At 41.0% G+C, this 20,061-nt stretch overlaps 1 protein-coding gene and 1 pseudogene across 1 annotated transcript in view; both read right to left on the reverse strand.

Moving 5' to 3' along the window:
* SLC35F4 (solute carrier family 35 member F4) overlaps positions 1-20,061 on the reverse strand; it is a 160,373-nt gene that overhangs the window by 9,694 nt on the left and 130,618 nt on the right. The window contains exons 2-4 of the mRNA XM_037139543.2: positions 18,545-18,730; positions 13,231-13,528; positions 6,512-6,731 (exon numbers count right to left, since the gene is read on the reverse strand). Of these exons, the coding sequence (XP_036995438.1) occupies positions 6,512-6,731; positions 13,231-13,528; positions 18,545-18,730 (704 nt within the window). The remainder of the gene's footprint in view (positions 1-6,511; positions 6,732-13,230; positions 13,529-18,544; positions 18,731-20,061) is intronic.
* On the reverse strand, positions 4,736-5,180 carry LOC119044950 (60S ribosomal protein L26-like; annotated as a pseudogene).

The following is a 20,061-nucleotide window of genomic DNA, read 5'->3' on the forward strand; positions in this document are numbered from 1 at the left end:
GTCTCTGCTAATCCAGGAAATGCAGGAAAATGTTGCATAGGAGTCCCCTGTGGAGTGGTCGTTTGCATGGTCGCAGGGTGGTGTGGCTTGGCTCCATCAGTTCATTACAGAGTAAATACTCTCCAGCTATCCCAAGAACAAACAACGGAAGCACAGGTCTGAATGGTGCATTTTCAGAATTCACCAGGCACTAAGGAAGGATCAATAGTTTGTTCTTTGTAAAAGAAAAACACAAAACGACTTCCATTGTCCTTGGGCTCAGGTCGCTGGAAATGCGCCTGCAGTGGAGCAGGAAATGCCCAGGAGCAGTGGCTTAGCCGCTGTGTCACAGAAGCTCAAACGTGCACGCCCACACGACAAAACCACAGAAATGCTGCCGAGCACTTCAGTGTGCACAGCACTGGCTCCTGTGCTGGAAACCCGCCATTCCCTGGTGCCACCTGCTTGGCCTCAGAGAAACTCAGCCCTCCTCACAGCCTATTCCAAGTCCAGCCCCTTCACCAACCAGAGGTGCCTGAACAAGATGAAAATCCCACCACTGCCATCACTCGAGTCTGTCTGGCATGAGAGGGTTAATAACCACAGTGGCCACAGAACTGATGATACCTCACTGTTAACTGTTTGACCCTGTTAGTCCTCTCTCATCACGGTGCGACCTCATTATCCCAACACGCCACTTGAGTGAGATCACCTCCCAGGACAGCCACCTTCCTCTTCAGGCTCAGCCCCCTCTGAGAGCCTCCACATCAACTTTCTGGGCCAATTGGAGGGACCACGAGGCTGTTTGAGCCTGTTCCTGAAGCCCAAAGGCCAGAAAGGTAGTATCACTGTGCTGTAGACCACCTGTGACCCTGCATTAAGGCCAGGCTTCTTTCACCTCTCAAAAAACTAGTTCGTACAGATAAAGGCGGGAGAAGTGGTTTCTGGCTAACAGTTTCCTTAATCTCCCCTACTTCCTCTTTGGGCTCAGGCCCTCAAAAATTACAAGGTTCAGCCTTTTTCTGGATCTCCATGAAGTTTTCCAGTCTCATTACTATTTCTCCTTGACAAACGATTTATTTCCAGAATATTTATTTGCACAGCAATATCAGCTCTTCTAGAGTTCAGGGAGTTGAAATGAACTTTTAATTGCTTCTATTTCTATTTGTAACCCCCAACATCTTCCTTAATTTGCCTTGTGCTCAACTCTCTTTCTGAAGCTGAGTGGAACATGGAGGAGATCTACTGACTCACAGTGGACCCTCAAGTCTCAAGCCTACAGCAGCCTCTGAAGTGGAAGGCCTTGAAGCTACACTGCCAGCAGGCTGCACTCAAGTTCAAGAATGAGGGACAGCAACTGAAAGTGGGATGCTCATTAGTGACTTGGCCAATGAGACCTGCTCCGATGATCATCCTGTTCTCACTGAATATATTTAGACAGAGCCTGTTTTCTAGGAACTGTGGCTGCACGAAACCCTAAAACATGTTCACTGGTGACGTTTAAGGTTTCACAAAGAAGAACTATCTGTTTTACTCAGATCCAGTGAAATCGGTCAAGATTTGAAGTGAGAGAAATGCAAGAGGTGAGCAGTCCATAGCTGTCCAGATGCTGTGTGTACGTGAGCGGTGAAGGGTGGCTCCCTAAACTGGTCTAACACCAGGGGTGCAGACCCTCAAACCAAGATTCCCACCTCCCTATCTCCTACCACACACACACACACACATTTATTTTTATATGCATAAAATCCATCTGAAAATTGTCCCAGTGGGAGACCAAGATGAAAAAGAGGGAAAGAAATGCCAGCAGGGAAGACTGAAGAGTGTATGGGAGTGGACCTACTGACTCCACCAGGGTGAAGGGGCTATGGATTCCTGGTGGACATAAAACCAGAGTCATTACAACTCATCTTTCTTCTCCCATATTTATAAATCAATCTTCTGCCAAGAGGGGGCTGAGAGGATGAGCCTCACTACCCATCCTGTACTGCCTCCTTCAGGAGCCATTGAGGTTCTGGACAGAGGATTCTACATAACACTTGAATGAACAGTAACAGCATAAATGGCAACCAAAGGCAAGGTGGAAACCAGATGTTATCTTGGATCCTATCTGAGTGTGTAAAGTTGGCACAAATCAGTAGCAGCTCGGCTCCAGTGTCCTGATATAGAGCACTCTGGAGCCCAGTTTGAATTCAGAGAAGCATAGTTCAAGCAATGAAAGATTCTCTTTAACTGACATTCTTTGGGGGGGCCTTGGTGGGTGTAGGAAAGTCTCTAAAAGAACCACAGTTTGAGAATTTAACTGCATAGGGAGCAATTAGAGCTAGAAAAAAAATGTGGGTGCCAAGGCAAAGGGACATGATTTCATCCCTAAACCTGCTAAGAAGACCAGGGTCTGCTGAACCATTCACCACCCACCAGTTTTCTTCATATGTTCAAGGAAATTTTTTAAAATGATGAAACATTTCAATTAATAATATAAAAAATAAGGGAAGGACAAGATCTGAAAGAAAAACATTTAACTTCTTAGTCTGACATTTAGCTTTCATTGGAGTGAAATAGATTCTAGTGACATAGTAAAAAAAAAAAAAAAAAAAGCCCAGCCAGGGGCTCATTTTCCTTGAAAAAAATTTTAAAAATTAAAGTCGTTTCTCAGCTTCTCATGAATTTAAAAACTCTAGCACCACAAGACAAGATATTAGAGATGGGAAAACACCCATTTTCAAAGCTGCAAGAACTGGGTTTTCACCAACATCTTTGCAATTTAAAAAACTGATCTTTTAAAGAAGTTTTCTAATTTCCATGGAATGATCATATATCGGCTGCAAGCAACTACTCATGAAAGAATTTGCTAGCACACTGAAGTTTACCAGAAAATTGGTTGAAATTATTTCATAACAGAAAATTAAATGTATAATAGATTCCCTTGTCGTCTATATGTCAATCCATAGTCCAAAGAAACAAGCTATTAAGAAGTTATTTATAACATAAAATTACTTTTTGTGTGAATATTGATAATTACGGCCAACCAGTACTCCGGGTAAACACATATTTATTGATATTATAACTAAGGCATCCTTCATTCTGTCAATGGTGTTACTTTGACAAAAAAAAAAGAAGTGGGGGAAGCCATATATTTCATCTCAAATGTGATCATTCTTGGGGTCAAACAAATGGACCTACAATCCAAAAATGATTGGTTTCTAAACTACTGCAGCCTTAAAATCAGTCAGAAATATTCATTTAAATTCGATGACTAACTACTTAAAAAAGAGGCGTCCAGATGAGGCAGCACTCACAGGCCACGCTTTAGGTGACTCGTGGGTGGAGCCAATAAAAACCACACTCGTGCTGTCGGTATTCTGCCTGCCCTCCCTCGATCTCTCAAAGGGCCGAATTCTACATGCTCTCAGTACGTCTCAGGAGGACCAGAATTGCCGACTGTCAAGAGGTAAAATGCTGAATACGTTCTGGTGCTGAGTATACTCCATGGGCTGAGTATTGGCATCGTGAAAATTACACCTTGACATTCTTCTGAAACGTGGCATGAAATCGTTCCTAATGTTCCACAGTGAGACGTGAAGCCTTTCCTGTCAGTTAAAAAGAAGCGTATCTGACTTCCTCCAGCGTGCCTGACAGTCATGCTTACCGTTTTGCCATCTAAGATGTCTTACTTTACCTATGTACTTATAACCATTACTTATTGGCTACTTAACATTTTTGCTACAGATACTCTACTAGGTTCCTGAGGCTACTGTAAGAAATTACCAAAACTTAGTGACGAAAAGTAATAAAAATGTATTCTCTCACAGTTCTGGAGTCCAGAAATTTAAATCCAGCAGAGCCACGCTCCCCGTGGCAGGGCCGGGAGGGAGCACGTTCCTCGCCCCTTCCCGGTGCCGGTGCCACCCCGGCTTTCCTGGGCTTGCAGCCGCACCACTCCAGTTTCTGCCTCGTGGTCTCGTTGCCTCCTCCTCTTCTGTAAGTCTCTTCAGTGTGTGTCTCTTTTAAGGATACTGGCTGTTGGATTTAGGGGCCACCCAGATCATCTAAAATGATCCCCTCTTCCCAAGATACTTAAATTAATTATGTCTGCAGAGACCATTTTTTTCAGATAAGGTCATAGTCACACATTCTTGGCGTTAGGACATGAGCACCTATTGGGGGTCACCATTCAACCCACTACGGATACCAATTTTAAAATGGCAATGGTCTGTGGCCTCTGGGCAGATTTCCTAACCCTATGATTTAAATATATTACAAAGTTGAGGGTTTTTTTCCTTTAAAAGACCTCAAATAAACACCAAATGTCTTTTGATAGGGCCTCTTGCTTCAGTATGTTCCATAGTTAGATGCAGTCATTCACTCCAATGCAGTTGCTTTTCTTACTGGTCAATCTAACAGTCAATGTATTAATTTCCTTTTGGTAATCAGATGCCACTGAGAGGACAGAAAAGCCTTGAATCTCCTCTGTTTCCCCCTCTCCTGACAAGCCCCCCCCCAAACTCTCATGGATCAACCATGGTGGAGGTAGACAAAAAAAAGTAGGACCTCATAAACATGAGTTCACTTACTATGCCCTCAAATACCTGCTGAGCCCCTACTTTGTCCCCGGAATTATTCTGATAGAGATAGAGGCAGAGCTGGACTCCCGGGCAGATGCCTGGGGCGGCCCCATGATTAGAAGGGCCCCATTCTTGGTTTAATGTTCTGCTGTTGCCATCTTGACATTATTAATAATTTTTTTCATTTCAAGTTTTTAATGAAAGTTGTTTTTTTCCTGCATCTTCTCAATTGTTTCTTCCTTGTATTTGCCCTTTTCCTTTCCTAGTTGGAGAGATCTGGCTTTACGTTCAAGGATTTCTTGTGGTCTTTGTCCAGCTTTAGTCTGGTGATGACCACCTTGCTGGGGTGAATACCCACATGAACAGTTGTGCCATTAGCGTCCTCCCGCTGCACTCGTTCAGTGAAGCTGACGCATTTCTTCCTGCAAACCTGGACTACTTCGCCAATTTGCTGCCCTTTGTAATGTCCTCGCACAACCTGAACTTCATCATTCTTTCAGATGGGCGAATCTTGTACTTCTGTCTCAGCTCTTTGGAAAGAGGAGAAGACATAATTCTCCTGTGAATGTGGGAAGGTGCATTGAAATACCTTTTATGGTTCTTGCTCCGGTCAGAAATCACAAAGGAATTGAACTTCATTTTGACCACTGGCACCTCAACTTTGGCCACAAAAGGACTATTCATAATTTTTAATGGGGGCCCTGTGCTTTCATTTTGCACTGGACCCCACAAATCATGTAGCTCATCCTGAATGGAGCAGTGAGCAAAATAGGGAAGTCCTTGCTCTCAAGGACTTGTCAGGGTACCTGATAGTGACCTGCCAGCACCTCGTAAAACATGAAGCTAAGCCCTTTGGGTGTCAAATCTAAGTAAGACAAGCTAATGGAGAGTGTGGCTATATTCTAATGACATCATGGACTGAGTCAGAGTTTCTCATCTGGTCTTCTGCTTTCTACTCCATCACTTTCTACTCCTTGTTCATGTCACTCTTCAGTCCTGAATTTCTGAGCAGACTCTCCCAGCATACAACCAGAATTTGCTAATTGGTTGTTTTTTTAAAAAAAACTTTCAGGGTTATGATTATCATAAACTTTTAAATACAGACATTAACTTTATCATGTAGGGTGGAGAGAGCACTGGAATCATTGCAACAAGAGCAACATTTGGGTGGCCATCTTGGACATCTCTCTCAGAGCACAATAATTATGGGATGTTTATCTTTCGGGAAAAGGCCATTCATTTAGAACTGCTTCTAACGAACTATTTCCTCAATATTATCATCAGGGGGGCAGGCCAGATTACATAAATGAGATCTGACTCTTTAAATTTGCATGACTTTCAATCTAACATAGATTAAACGTACAAAAAAAACGTTAAAAAAATCCATGTTACTTCTGAAAGGAATAAACTCAGAACTGAAATGGTTGGTTGAAGTTTAATGCAGTTCAATTAATTTGTACCCACAGTACAAGTCATTGCTTTTGGTTCCATTTCTAGATTAGTCACATAGATATACAGACACTTTTAACAGCACTGTGACATGACCAGGGACTTCAATTACCGTTTGGTTATCTTGCCTACTTATACCAATATTAGGTCCATCTCTGGGTAGGAGGGAACAAGAGGGAAGTGTCCCAACATAGGTTGATTGAAAATAAAAAAGCATCACCTCTGGCTAATTTTCCTCAGACTCTTATTCCCCAAGCACAGAAGGAACTGATCACACCATTACTCCTAAAAAATAGATGTTATTTTCCCTGGTTTAGTGCCTCCTGTTGAAATCAGCTGACTGCCCAATAGAAATCTCTTTATCCTTTCATGATTTGCAATGTCGTGGGCATCCTAATCTGCCTTCAAATGCCACTTTGTACTCAGAACCTATGGAAACTTCGTGAAACAGGGCAGCTCTCCTGATGCCAATGGTTTATGATTAAGGGCGGCCTCACACAGTGAATCAAGCGTGCCATTACCCTCACTCCCATGAACCTGTCTTTCAGGACGATCCACGACAGCAAGAAGACAAAGGCTTTGTTACAACAGAACAGAGCAGAGACGTCTGTGGCCGTCAGCTTCCTTAAAGCCAGTAAATACAGGTAGTTAGTCAAAGTCCATAGAATAGAAAAAGGAGCAGTTCTTTTAAGAAAGAGCTTCAACGTCAGACCATCTTCCCCAAAAATCCGACTGCATTCCCTAGGAAAGAAAAAGAGGTTAATAGTCAGGTACTGTTTGTGACACATCTCATGTTGTCTAACTCCTGCCCCCCATGTCCAGGCAAGAGCACAAAACACTCCAGACTCATCAGTCGTCTGTGGAACATACTGAACCCAGTCCTGCTGCCTCCAGGCCACAGAGGATTCCATGGAAAAGAGTCCACCTCTCCCCAGGCACAGGGTGAGACCTCTCCTACCTTGGTATGCTCTCAAGATTCCTGAGGCAGCCACGCTGCTGCTGCTGAATGTTCTCCGAGAAGCCCAGAGAAACACAGAAATGTGTGGTTGCTGGGATTACCAGTTATTAAAAGAGAGAGAAAATTCTTTCCCAATGGGTGAGTGCAGCAGGATCGAATTGGCTGCTACCGGGCGAACAGGCTCCAGATAACCTGCAGCCTCACGTATCACATAGAGACAAGTGTGGGGCTCTGCTCTTCCTAAGACAGTCTACCTCTTTGTAATATATCTGCCCTATTGACTCGTTTCTTTTTTCTTTAGCATTTTAAGGCAGGACAAAAAAAAACAAAGAAAGTAAAAATTTAAAAAAACCTCAAGATATACCTTTGTTATATATAAACACTTGGTCATTTTGGAGAAATTATCTGGATTCATTGTGTACAAGTAATCACCTCAGTTAAATTGTTGATGTGTTTGATTTCTGACTAAATTGGTTATTTAGCCCAAGGGGCCATTTTAATCAAAACATTCAAGCTAGTGATACAGATCAGCAATCACGGAAGTGATAGAATAGCTACTTATTTGACTATAGACTGAAAACAGACTTGCCACTGAGAGAAGTCAGCTTGATTTTCTTTACTCAGTTGTTCATGAACATTCAAGTATTCATTGGGCAACTATCATGTGCCAGGCACTGAATTTTCAAGAATAGTATAAATATCTTGTTCCAAGCAACAGGTTACTAATATTTGCACATTTCTAATGAAATACATTTACATGGTTCTAGATGGTACTAGTACTAGTTTCTCTTTCAGCATTTTCTGAAAAGAGATCATTGAGCCTCAAAGTATTGTCACCCAAAGTAATCTCTAGCAATGCTTGCCTCATGTGCATGAAGCAGGAGGACCTCATGGAGGGGGGAGTGACAAAGCAGTGAGGCTCTAGGCACAGGGGCATGACTGTCTATATCAAGTCTCATAGAAAATGTTGCTGAGAATGCTGAGAATTGCAAGTTAGAGATTCCGGGAAGGTTGAAAATGGAATTTGCACACGTAGGAAATGTGTAGTGGTTCACTTTCATGCAAGAGACAACCAAAGAGGATTTTTCACAAAATGAAAACGTGGTTTCCCAAAAGTAAACTTTACCTTAAAAGAGACAAAACTTTAATGAAGGGTCTAAAAAACCCAAAAGTAAAGTTTTTATGAGGGAAGCAGAAATTACACATGCTCACCCACGCAGGAAAGCAGAGGGCCTCTCTCCAACCCTGTCACCACGGGCATATTCGGGATCAGAGCCACAGGTGGAACGAGCAACTCTCCTCTTAGGACGTCTTGGGCACATGTTCTGTATTCTGTATTTTATTTTTTAATTCTATTGTTGTTGTACTTTTTCCTTACCATTCAGTCCCCTTATATGCCCCACCCTCAGTAGTCACCACACATGTTCTGTATTTTCAAACAGATCTACTCCGCGAGACTCTGCCAGGCAGAGATAGAGGCGAGAGTTAGAGGTTAGCCCTAACATCTACAACTACTAAATGCCCTTTAATTTTTTAAAATATGTCTATTGATTTTAGACAGAGAACAAAGGAGAGAGAGAGAAAGAGAGAGTGAGGGGAGAAAGAGAGAGAGAGAAACATCAATGTGAGAAATATTTGGTTGCCTCCTATATGTTCTCAGACTGGGGATTGAACCTGCAGCCTAGGTATGTGCCCTGACTGAGAATCAAACCCCCAGCTTTTTGGTGCACAGGACGATACTCTAACCAACCAAGCCACACTGGCCAGGGCTAAATGCATTTTAAATATACATTTATGGAGAACCACAACAAACCCATTTCTGATTAAAGAATTTTTTTCTTATCATTGGCCCTAGCAAGTGGTGGTTCTTCCTTCCTAGAGCCCACCATCACGCTAGTTGAGTGCTCTCAAGTGAAGAGTTTGTGTGCATGCCAGCAAGCGTTCTGACTCCCATGGGGGAAGCCAGTGGAGGCATACAGACAAGGAGAGCCCCCCACCAAGTGCTGCTGAGGAAGGGCCCCCACTACTCCTAGAAAAGACTTCTCTTCACTGGCTCATTACCCCCTTCTGCCAGGTATTGGCTGCCTTATCATTCCCCTCTCTTCCCCTTCTCCTTTCACTGTCAACCTTCTCTCCATTTGTTGCTGCTGTTTCAGGAATTTAAAATGCTCTCCACTCAAACACCAGGTTACCTGTGTAGAACCTTATGCTATTTAAGCATTAAAATGATAAGAAATGCAAATATTTTTTAAAAGAATAAATTTTAATGGAGAAGCAAATAACAGTCTCTCCCTGGAATGATGGGAGGCAGAATTTCTAAGCAAGCATCACTGACAGATGGAAAAACTTGGAAGGAAGCTTAGAAGTTGGGGGACATTGATAACTTAATTACAATCATCATTGTTACAGCAGCTACTAGTTATTGAATTTTTTCTAGATGTCAGGTGACACCTTAAACATATTTTATCAGTGCCTGACATAGACAAATGTATCTTTGGCTCTAGTTTTATGCTTTCTACATATTCTTTTCCTGAAGATAACGCTCCTTCAAAATATAGTATATATGTTTTTTCTCCTTAAATTTCAAATTTTTCCTGAGGCAATTAAATTCTCTTGGTAGTATATAAATGGAATGATCAAATATCAAGAACTACTTCTAAGTGCAGAATTGTCACCATCTAGATTTGATACTTTATTAAAAATTCTTTTGCTGGTAGTGATAAGAAAAACACTAGAAATGCTTTCATACCATTTAAGAGAAAAGAAGAAACTAGTCAGAAGGTTTGGCACTATGGGACAAATCCTGTTTCTAGTCTTATATATTAACTTTGTTTCCCCTTTCTGCTGTGCTGAGAGCTTGGGGGAGTGCCTTCTCAGCAGATGGTGTTAATGAGTCTGTAGGGAAAAAAAGATGGAGGATTTCAGAATTTTCTGAGTGTGTTTAGCTCTCATACGGAGGAGGCCCTGGAGAATATTTCCTTCAAAGGCAATGCTTTCTGCTTGACAGTAAGAGCTCTTTGATTTGGTTTTAGAAGTGATCAGCTTTACTCTACCTCCACGAACAAGTGCAAATGTCTTGTCAAATCACAGATTTTGCTAAATTCATAGTTAGTCTGACATGACAGTTGTGGTGAAGATGAAGCTGTTGCCAGAACATTTCCGTCAGCAGCAGCCTCTAGCAAATGCGTTATCTTCAACACCACAGGCCTGGCTTACTCTGAGCTGTCCTGAGTTACCACTACCCATACCGAACTTTTGTTCTTGTATCAGCACGTGTGTCTAAACCACAGGGACACACACCCACTGTGAGTACACGCAGACATTTTCAAACAAGAATTTTAGCCCAATAATAATCACCTCCTCTGCAACCATTTATTAAATGTCATTATTTAAAAAGAACTTATGCCTCAAGATCCTGTCTATGTTGATGGACATCAACTACAAAGTATTTTTAACAATCACAAACAGGTGTAAGGCTTTTTATTTCCCCAAAACCAGAACACATTTATTTTTAAATGGTTTTTTATCTTTAACTGTAATTGCATTTTCATGGACACACATGGAAAATGAGCTCACAGTGTGACTTTATCATTCCCAGGAACTTCCAAGCAGGTGATAGACAACAGGTTGAAGATAAACTCTTTACAATTTGTTAAGTTTTTAAGAACAGTCTTATAATGCGCCAATTATAATAGTCATTCATTTTTCATTCTGGACAGGGATAAGATATAAAGGTTATTTGGGCTCCCGCAGGACAAATTGTCATTCTGCTGAGGAGCAATGAGCTAGTGTAGAGAACCACGGGGATCCTGACTACTGTTTTTCCCTTGGTCATCAGAGTGACTTCCTCCGTTATCTTGGAAGTTACTCCTTAGCTCTGGGCTTTTCCTTTCTGAGAAGCAGTCTGTTAGCAAAGGAACTTAGATCCAAAAGCTGTTTTTCCTTCCCTGAGCACTGTGCAGTGCTGGGTGACACTGTCCCTACCAGCTTTCTGAGCTCCCCAAGGTGTGGCTGCAAAATCCAGGTTTAGCACAGAGCAACCACTAGGACCTTGATACTATCAAGTTCATGGCTTACAAACCAACAGACAAGTCTCCATGTGCTCCTAGAAAGCAAAGAACAGCATCTTTCAAAGTATTCCAGGGTCAAACTTCCCTTTGCGAGGAATCAGGTCATTCCATCTGCTTAGGCACCACTGTGTCCAGAACATTGAACAAATGTTTTTCTAACAATTAATCTTATTAATACAGTTTTTTCCTCCCTGGGCTAGAAACACTGGGTATTTTGTTTTGTTTTGTTTTATTTTATTTTATTTTTTAGGTTATGTGAATTTTCTTTTTCTTTTTAAAAATATATTTTATTGATTATATTATTACATTTTTTCCTATGTTCCCCTCTTTGCTCCCTTCCACCTGGTACACTCCTTCCTTCCAGCAATCTCCCCTGCCCCTTAGTTCATGTAGATGGATCATGCATATAAGTTCATTGGCTTCTCCATTTCCTATACTTAACATCCCTCTGGCTATTTTATACCTATCAATTTATGTTTCTTAATCCCTGAGCCTTTCCCCCATTCTGCCTGTTACCCCTCCTCACTTGATCACCCTCCAGATGATCTCTGTATCTATGATTCTGTTCCTGTATGGTTGTTTGCTTAGTTTGTTTGCGTTTTTTAATTCAGTTGTTGATAGTTGTGAATTTGTTGCCATTTTAATGTTCATAGTTTTGATATTCTTTTTCTTAGATAAGTCCCATAAGATAAATGTTAAATGTCTTTAACATTTCTTGTGATAATAGCTTGGTGATGATGAAGTCTTGAGCTTTGGCTTTAGCTTTGTCCTTTAGCTTTGTCTTGTCTGGGAAGCACTCTTTCTGCCTTTCCATTCTAAATGATTGCTTTGCTGGATAGAGTAATCTAGGTTCTAGGTCTTTGCTTTTCATCACTTTGAATACTTTTGCCAGTTCCGTCTCGCCTGCAAAGTTTCTTTTGAGAAATCAGCTGACAGTCTTATGTGAAGTCCTTTGTAGGTAAATGTCTGCTTTTCTTTTGCTGCTTTTAAGATTCTTTTTATATCTTTAACCTTTGGTATTTTAATTATGATGTGTCTTGGTGTGGTCCTCTTTGGGTCCAACTTCTTTGGGATTCTCTGTACTTTCTGGACTTGTATGTCTATTCCTTTCTCCAAATTAGGGAAGTTTTCTTTCATTATTTTTTCAAATAAGTATTCAATTTCTTGATTTTCCTCTTCTCCTTCTGGCATCCCTAAGATTTGGATGTTGGTTCATTTGGACATGTCCCAGAGGTACTTTATACTATCCTCATTTGGGAGGATTGTTTTTTTCTTCTTGCTGTTCTGTTCGAATGCTTATTTCTTCCTTATGTTCCAAATCATTGATTTGAATCCTGGCTTCACCCCCTCCACTAATATTTCCCTGTAGATTTTTCTTTATTTCATTTAGTGTAGTCTTCATTTCTTCCTGGTATTCTTTATACCGTTGTCATACTCAATGAGTTTTTTGAGCATCCTGATCACCAGTGTTTTGAACTCTGTATCTGATAGGTTGGTTATCTCTGTTTCTATTTAGTTCTTTTTCTGGGGTTTTGTTCTATTATTTCATTTGGGCCATATTTCTTTGTCTCCTCAATTTGGCAGCCTCACTGTGTTTGTTTCTGTGTATTAGGTACTGCTGCTTTGACTTCCTGTCTTAGTAGTATGGTCTATTGTAGAAAAGGCACCTGTCTGGATGAATGTGGCTTCTTTAAATCCTTGGTTGTTGGACTTCCATACAGCTTGATTTTCTGACAGTTTTATTTGTTTTGAGGTGTGGTTGTAGTTCTTTCTGTGGTTGTGGGAGGAGGCAAAGTCTATTTACCTACGTCTCCATTTTGACTGGAAGTCTGGGTGCTATTTTAAAACATGACTTTCAGAGATAAACAGGTCTGGATAAAAATTGGGGGTCATTATTTGTAAGTACATGACCTTGAACAAGTCACTTAACCTTTCTAAATCTTTTCTAAATATGCTTAAATAGGGATAATAGCACCACTGTAAAAGGTTGGCGTCACCACCAGTGACAATTAAATAAGGTAAGATACATAAAAGCACCAGTATAGACACTCAATAATTTTTTTGGGGGGTAGAAAATATTCCATTTCCTAGTATTCATTCCTGACCTTAGATCCTGTCTTTCCACACTCATATTCCAAAGAGATGAAAATATACACATCTGTATGCAGTTATTTTAGAACATATCCTATTGGCCATTTAATATGAAACCTACCTGATTTTTTTCATTGGTGGTTGCTTTTCTTGAGCAGTGGCCAGATGACCAGAATAATAGACCGGGAAAAACATAATGTTCCAGTTTGTTGAAAACCAAGTCATGAAAAATGGACAGTAGAAGTTCTTATAAGTAATTTTTACAATCTGTGTGGTTCCAACCCAAGATGATGACACTGACAAGATGATCAAGAGTCCCCAGACAGCCTTCAGAACCATGGACATGCAGGACAGGCAGCGAGCCTTGATTCTGTTTTCTTGGCTGCTGTTCTCAGGATGAGTCTGTGTTCCATCATCCCCTGAAAACAAGACAGGAATACAAATGTGTGAGAATTGAGTTATGAAACAGCAGTCAAAGAGACAGGCAGCAGAAACATCAGTGGTTTTCTTTTCTACCATCATTTCAAAAGACTGATAACTGTGGCTCACATTATGTCTAGAATCTCTAGTCTGCAAGGTACAATATGAACCTTGTCTTCCATCCAAGTCATGACAATGTTCATGAACTTAGTGGATGCTGCACTGTTCCCCAGCATACCCTACTGACTTCCTTGTAAGAGCATTGCACATTTCAAGGCCAAAAGACTTTGGCCTTGTCCACATTACCTGCTTTGTCTAATCAGACATGAGCAGATGAAAGTATGCCACCTCCCAGAAGAGCTTTAAGAAGCATCACAAGGTCCCACCAGCTCTCTTGTGCTTTTTTTTTCCCACCAGAACAGTAAATCCCAAATAGTTGCTGCTCTCCCACACTGCTAGTCAGTGTGGGAGAACAAGCAGAACCTAGCCAAAGCAGCCTTGTGTCCACTGACAGGAAAAGTAAGTGAGAAACAAGTATTTGTTTAATATAAATTCCACTGAGTTTTTTTTAACTGCAGCAAAGATGACTACTAAACTGAAAAACAATGTGTCCCAAGAAAAGAAAAAGTCCTGACTACACAAAGTCATCCCCCACCTCAAGACAAATTATTATTTAATGTAGTTCTGGGAGCACAGTGAGTTCTACTTTGTATTTTTACATTTACTAAAAATATTTAGTAGCATATTTTTCACACTAAAATAGAACTCCCCGAAAGTGACAATCAAAAAGGCCTTCTCCTGTGATAGGGAAAACAAGTTCAATACAATGAATTTATGTCAGGAAGTTAAATGGGAGAAGAGGTTCCTATGCTGAGATATTAGGTGGTAGAATCCTGAGGGGAGGGAGGCAGAATTTATCTGCAAGATTCTCTTGTGTCTTTGTGTCTTGTGATGCAGTCCACAGATTGCAAGTCATAGTAGATGGGTTTCCCACTTTACCACTCTAGAACCTACTGGCTCTCCTGCTGAATATGTTCCTGCAGCTAAATGAGCCAGGAGCGACTGCCCCACTGGAATAAAAACTTTCACCCAGCACAGGCTTTCTCATATAATTATTTGGAGGGGGCAGCAAGCCTTAAAAGGGAACTCTTCACTGGAGGAATATAACCCAAGTCAGGATGAACACAGCCCTTACTCCATGAGTTCCAAGACTTACACACAGTACTAAATTCTCTGGTCTAGGCTTCCAGGTGAAAACTGGTATTCTTTTATTCATTTACTCAATCAAATCCTGTGGAGACTACCAAGAACTAGTTAGCTAGTTGGGTCCCAGGAGTTTAGAGATGAAAGACTTGAGTTCATGGCCTAGTGGAAAGCCAGAAAATACATCCAAGACAGTGTGGTAAGGGCCAACTATGGCATATACAAGGCCATCTGGAGGCAGAGGAGAAGCACTTGTTACAGAGTGGTGTGGGCAATGATCAGGAGAAACTTCCATGCTGTAGTGACATTGAGATGCACCTAGAAGTATGAGTTAGCTAGCTCCCTTAACTATGTGCAGTCAACACCTGCTCTTGAAAACAGTTCTGCTCTTCATAAGTTCAGTGATCGTGTGGCTTATGCAGAGAGTAGAGGGGAAAAACTTAAGATGAGTAGGAGGTAGAATAAGAGACTCTTGTATTAGGGGTCGGGAACACGAACTTACCAAAATAAGTAGGTGTTATCATTCTCATTTTATAAATGAAACAACTGAGACATGGTTTAAGGTTATCTAAGGGTGAATAGAAGTCAGCGTGACCTAAGGGTCCTAGCTTTCTATTCTGAATATGCATTCTGTCTAGGATTCAGGTTTGAGGACTCTGTTCAAACACTGGAAGTTTTAGAAATGGTTTGGAAGAAAAGTTCTGTTTCCTGTCATGAATGATTGTTTTGCATTAAGACAAGTGACACTTAAGAGACTGCACTTCAGATCGCAGTATTCTCAGGGACTTTCTCATAAAGTAGAAATGATTCTACCAAGATTCTAAGTATCCCTTTGAGCTGACTCCTGCCTTTATTGTCACCCTCTTTGAAGATTGCTTCTATACCACCAGCACAGCACAAACACTACTTCCACTGACATCAAAAGCCACTTAAATCCTCCAGTAGATTTGGCCCATTCTCTTTCTGTTAACTATATTTAATTGTTGCCAATTCTTTAATTTTACCATCTATAGGTACCATAGAAAGACTACCTCCAGAACTCATTTATTTTTCTATTTTAAACATAACTTTTAGATAGTCCTGCTTAGATACATAGTTTTATAAATATGTTTCATTAAGATCAACTTACCAGGAACTCCATCCATTTTTATAAATTGCGATTGAAGCCATACAAATCAATAGTAGAGGCAATCGGAATTTGGGAACATGCATGTAAATCCTGCCTTGCCCTGAATATATGTTTAATTCTAGCCTAGTTTCATTATCTGTCAAGCAGTGATAATATCTGTATCATGGAGTTCATTCTGAGGTTAATTTCTATAACATTCATGGAAGCCAAGTGAGCTTCTCTTCAGACTCTTCTTCTTTAATCTTTTTTCTTTGGTGCCCTGGAATATCCCCAAGTGCCTCTGCACACCACAGAAAGAGTAAGTTGTGTCCCACATGATCTTTAACGGTAGAGTCTTTGAAATTTGTTATCTATATATGATAGGGCAAATCTTTATGAAGTAGCACATTTAATTAACTAGTATATTCTGCTTTGCAGGTAACTAGGATAATAGGAACATGATGTCTGTCTAGAAGGTATCCAACCATGTAATATGAAAAAGGGACATTTATTGAAGAGGATACAAGATACAAGAAACATCGTACATAGGACAATGATGCCTCAGTCCCCTTCAAAGTAGGCACCTTGGGACTTCATACAGTTCTCCCAATCACCATTAGCTGCCTTATTATATTTTCCTGAATCTTATCAATGGTCTGACATCTCTTCCCTTTCAAAGGTGATTTTATGCACGAGATGTGATACATGAGTGGGCATGTTGTTGTGATAAAGCTGCCAACTACTAGTTGCCCATAGCTTTGGCCTTCTGAATTATCTGAATAGTTTTGATGGAGGAATGTTCAAGCTTAAAGCAAAATTTGATGCAGATTCATTGCTCTACTTGCTCAGTCATTTTAAATGTGATGGCCACACAGTACACATGCTCACTCAATGGCATCTACTGCCTCCACTGACTAGTACAGTGAAGTCATCATTGTTTATGCATGCACATTCCAGTCTACTCTCCTTGGCTGCCAGGTTATACCAATGTTGCATAAAACATTCTCATTATACTAACAATGGCTAGACTTTTTCCAGACAGACCTGGTATTACTGCAATTTATTAAAGCCAGTTAAAAGTTTCTGAAAAGTTAAGGTATTTTCTTCACTTTTTAAAGGAATTTTAGTCTTGAGATTCATATCATTTAAAAATACTGTCACTTTGTAGAAATTATATTTCCCCATATTTAAAAAATCCTCTTCTCAAATCAGTAGGATCCTAGAAAGAGCCTTTCAGGTCTCCTTTATACATTTGTTTACCCCATCCCTACCTGTGTTCCCCAAATGCTCATTTCTCTTCTTTTGTTTTTAAAGCCAGTTTTCTCAAAGTTCTGATTTTTTTTTACTACCCTGATATTTTGCATGGAATATTTTGCTGTTGTTACTGTTTTTAAGGATGCAGGACATTTTAATGTGTTGCTTGCCAAGCTGAGGGAACAAATGGAGAAGGAGAGACTGAAAATGTCAGTGGAAGTGATGGAGGGGTGATCCCAGACGCAGGAAAAGGAGTTAACATCGGAATGTAAGAAGCACACAAGTCAAAGGTGGTCTTGCAGTGGTGGTAATAAGCAACAAGAGAACATTTTGAGGCAGAGAAGAAGGCATCTATTAGCATATAACCCTTTTGCTCTTTGGGGGAAGGTAGAGTGTGGTGAGGTGATGAGAACAAGTAAGTATGGACTCAGGGCCTGAGAGCATCCTCTAGGAACGGCAAAGCGTATCAAAAAATAACAGCATTGGGCAGCAGCCTAGTGGAGACAGCTGTAATAAAAATGTAAATTTGTTGGGAAACTCGTGGATATAGTTATAAGATTTATCTAGCAATTCCAGTAACCCAGGTAACCCAGGAGTTGGCAGGCAAATAAGAGGAAAGTCTAAAGGTCTTGACTAATCGGTAAATGCTGATTAGGGAGGCAAGTAAAGCATCCCAAAGGATGTGTAATGTTGCAAAAATTACAAGTGCTCCAAGGACTGGCAGTCCCAAAGAGAACACGAGCAGAGCCTGTGATTTCATGGGTGTTTCTATTGCTTGCAGAACAGGCACACTGCACTGCTGCTGAACCCCAGGGCTGAAAGATGCTGGCTTTTGACACCTCGAAGCTGAGAAAACTATGTAAATGTCATTACCCTGTAAATGTCATTAGATGTCATTATTTAACCATGTGTTGGTTAAGCCCTTCAACAATAGGTTTGTGTTCAGTTTCTCTGCTACATTGTACACCCCTAAGAGACTGTACAAATCATGCTCCTTGACTTACAATGGGGTTACATCAAAATGAACCCACTGTAACTTGAACATACTGTAAGTCTAGAAGGCATTTCACACAACACTGTAGAGAATTGGTTGTTTACCCTTGTGATAGCGTGGCTGACTTGGAGCTGTGGTCACTGCTGCTGTCTGGCATCATGGAAGAGCATCATACCATATATCAATAGCTCAGAAAAGATCAGAATTCAAAATTTGAAATACAGTGTCTACTGAATGTGTAAAGTCAAAAACTCCCAAATCAAACCATCGTAAGTCAGGGACTGTCTTTATCAATACATTTCCCTTCTTCCTTCTCCTACTCGAGAAACCTTCCCCTCACCCAGTCCCAAGCATGCACACAATGTCTCTGTGTTCTGTGACAATGGTGAGATCTTTCATGGCTGGTTAGAAGGTTACTCGGATGTACTGCTGTTTAAGAGAAGGTCACCAGCCTACCTGCTCTGCTCTGCCTCTCGATTCTGTGTCCACAAACTCCAGAGGATCCTCGGCTCTGAAGTTCAAGAATAGGAGCAGAAGAATCTTCGGTGACAGACAGAGGGGATAACTGTCTACTGATGCCACTGTGTGAACTGGGGCAGTTGGCTCCTGGTTTACATCGAGTGACGGATGATCTGGAGGTACCTGGGAAGAAAGAGTTCACAGCAGTTTGAGTACTTCCTGGAGGAAGGTATTGGAAACAGATCTTAAGTGCCTTGGCAGGAAAATATGTGGCAGCCATAATCACGGACCATATGGAATATTCATTGAGCTCATTTCTAATTTTATAGGGGCTCTTAAAAAAATGCTGTGTTGGCAAGGTCTGCCTCCCTAAGATAAAGAGTCTTTTTAGATAAATCCACTAACTAGAAATGAACATTAGAATATGGTGTTTGGGTTGATACCTCTGTTCTGAATTAGAACCGTTAACACTGTCTAATTTGTCTCTCACTGAAACAAATCTCAAGGAAAGCAAACTGTTACGATATGTTTGCTCTCTCATTGAATTCCTAAATGGTAAAGCTGCCAAACAATGTCTCCAATCAAATCCACGGTGCATTTTTTTCATCAGATTGATCACTAAAATCCAATTTCATGTGTCTTCTCAGTGACCTCTAGCCTCTATCCACTGTTATAGACAAAAACTCAGCCTTCAGGATCCTCCAGTGTCTAAGCCCCTTCCTATCCCAATAAATCTTCCCTGAATCCCCAACCCAGGCTGGCTCCTGGGCCTGCCACCAGTGCAGTCACATAGAGCACTGTATTAGAAGGACCCCGCCACCACCAGCACCACACACACCTGAGGGTAGGTGTTGTGTAGGTGCCACCTGGAAATTCTCAATGCTTTTATCTTTTAAACTGTTTTATTTATTTATTTATTTATTTATTTATTTATTTGGTAAGTGACTTCTGATGACATAACAGAACATACAGGGGCTTGGTGCTTCAGTTCATGCATGGTCTTGTCTCCCTACCTCCTGGGTGGGATTTCATCTTTGTTCCTGCTTAGCCAGGACAAAGGGTCCTTACAGGGCCCTGGGTGCTGGAATGCAGAGTGTTGGGGTCTCAGGGTGAGGCCACAGTGTCTGTGGGGGCCGGAACTCACCCAATAAGCATTCCCACATCCAAGGGAGCAGACATTAAATAGCAAGAAAAAATGCCATGATATGGAGTCACAGAGATAGACACACTCATGGGTGCATACACACAAAGAGAGAGAGTGTGCACATAAGAAAGGAAAAAGCCATTTTCCCCCTGCTTTTTGACCAAGGAACCCTACATTCTCGTTTTGCTAGCCCTTACCCCAACCCGAATACCCCATTTCAAAGAAGCTGGTTCTGGCTGTGTTCTGACACTTTACTCTCGGTGCTGGAAGTGTTTAAGGTTTTGATGGGCTGCTCCTTTATCTGAAACACTCCAAAACTAGCCAAGTTCTTAAATCCTTGACCAAGTTCTGATTGGTTCATGCATTCTTC

Source organism: Artibeus jamaicensis, unplaced genomic scaffold (assembly GCF_021234435.1).
Source record: "Artibeus jamaicensis isolate MK-2021 breed Jamaican fruit bat unplaced genomic scaffold, CSHL_Jam_final contig_851, whole genome shotgun sequence".
Classification (NCBI taxonomy): domain Eukaryota; kingdom Metazoa; phylum Chordata; class Mammalia; order Chiroptera; family Phyllostomidae; genus Artibeus; species Artibeus jamaicensis.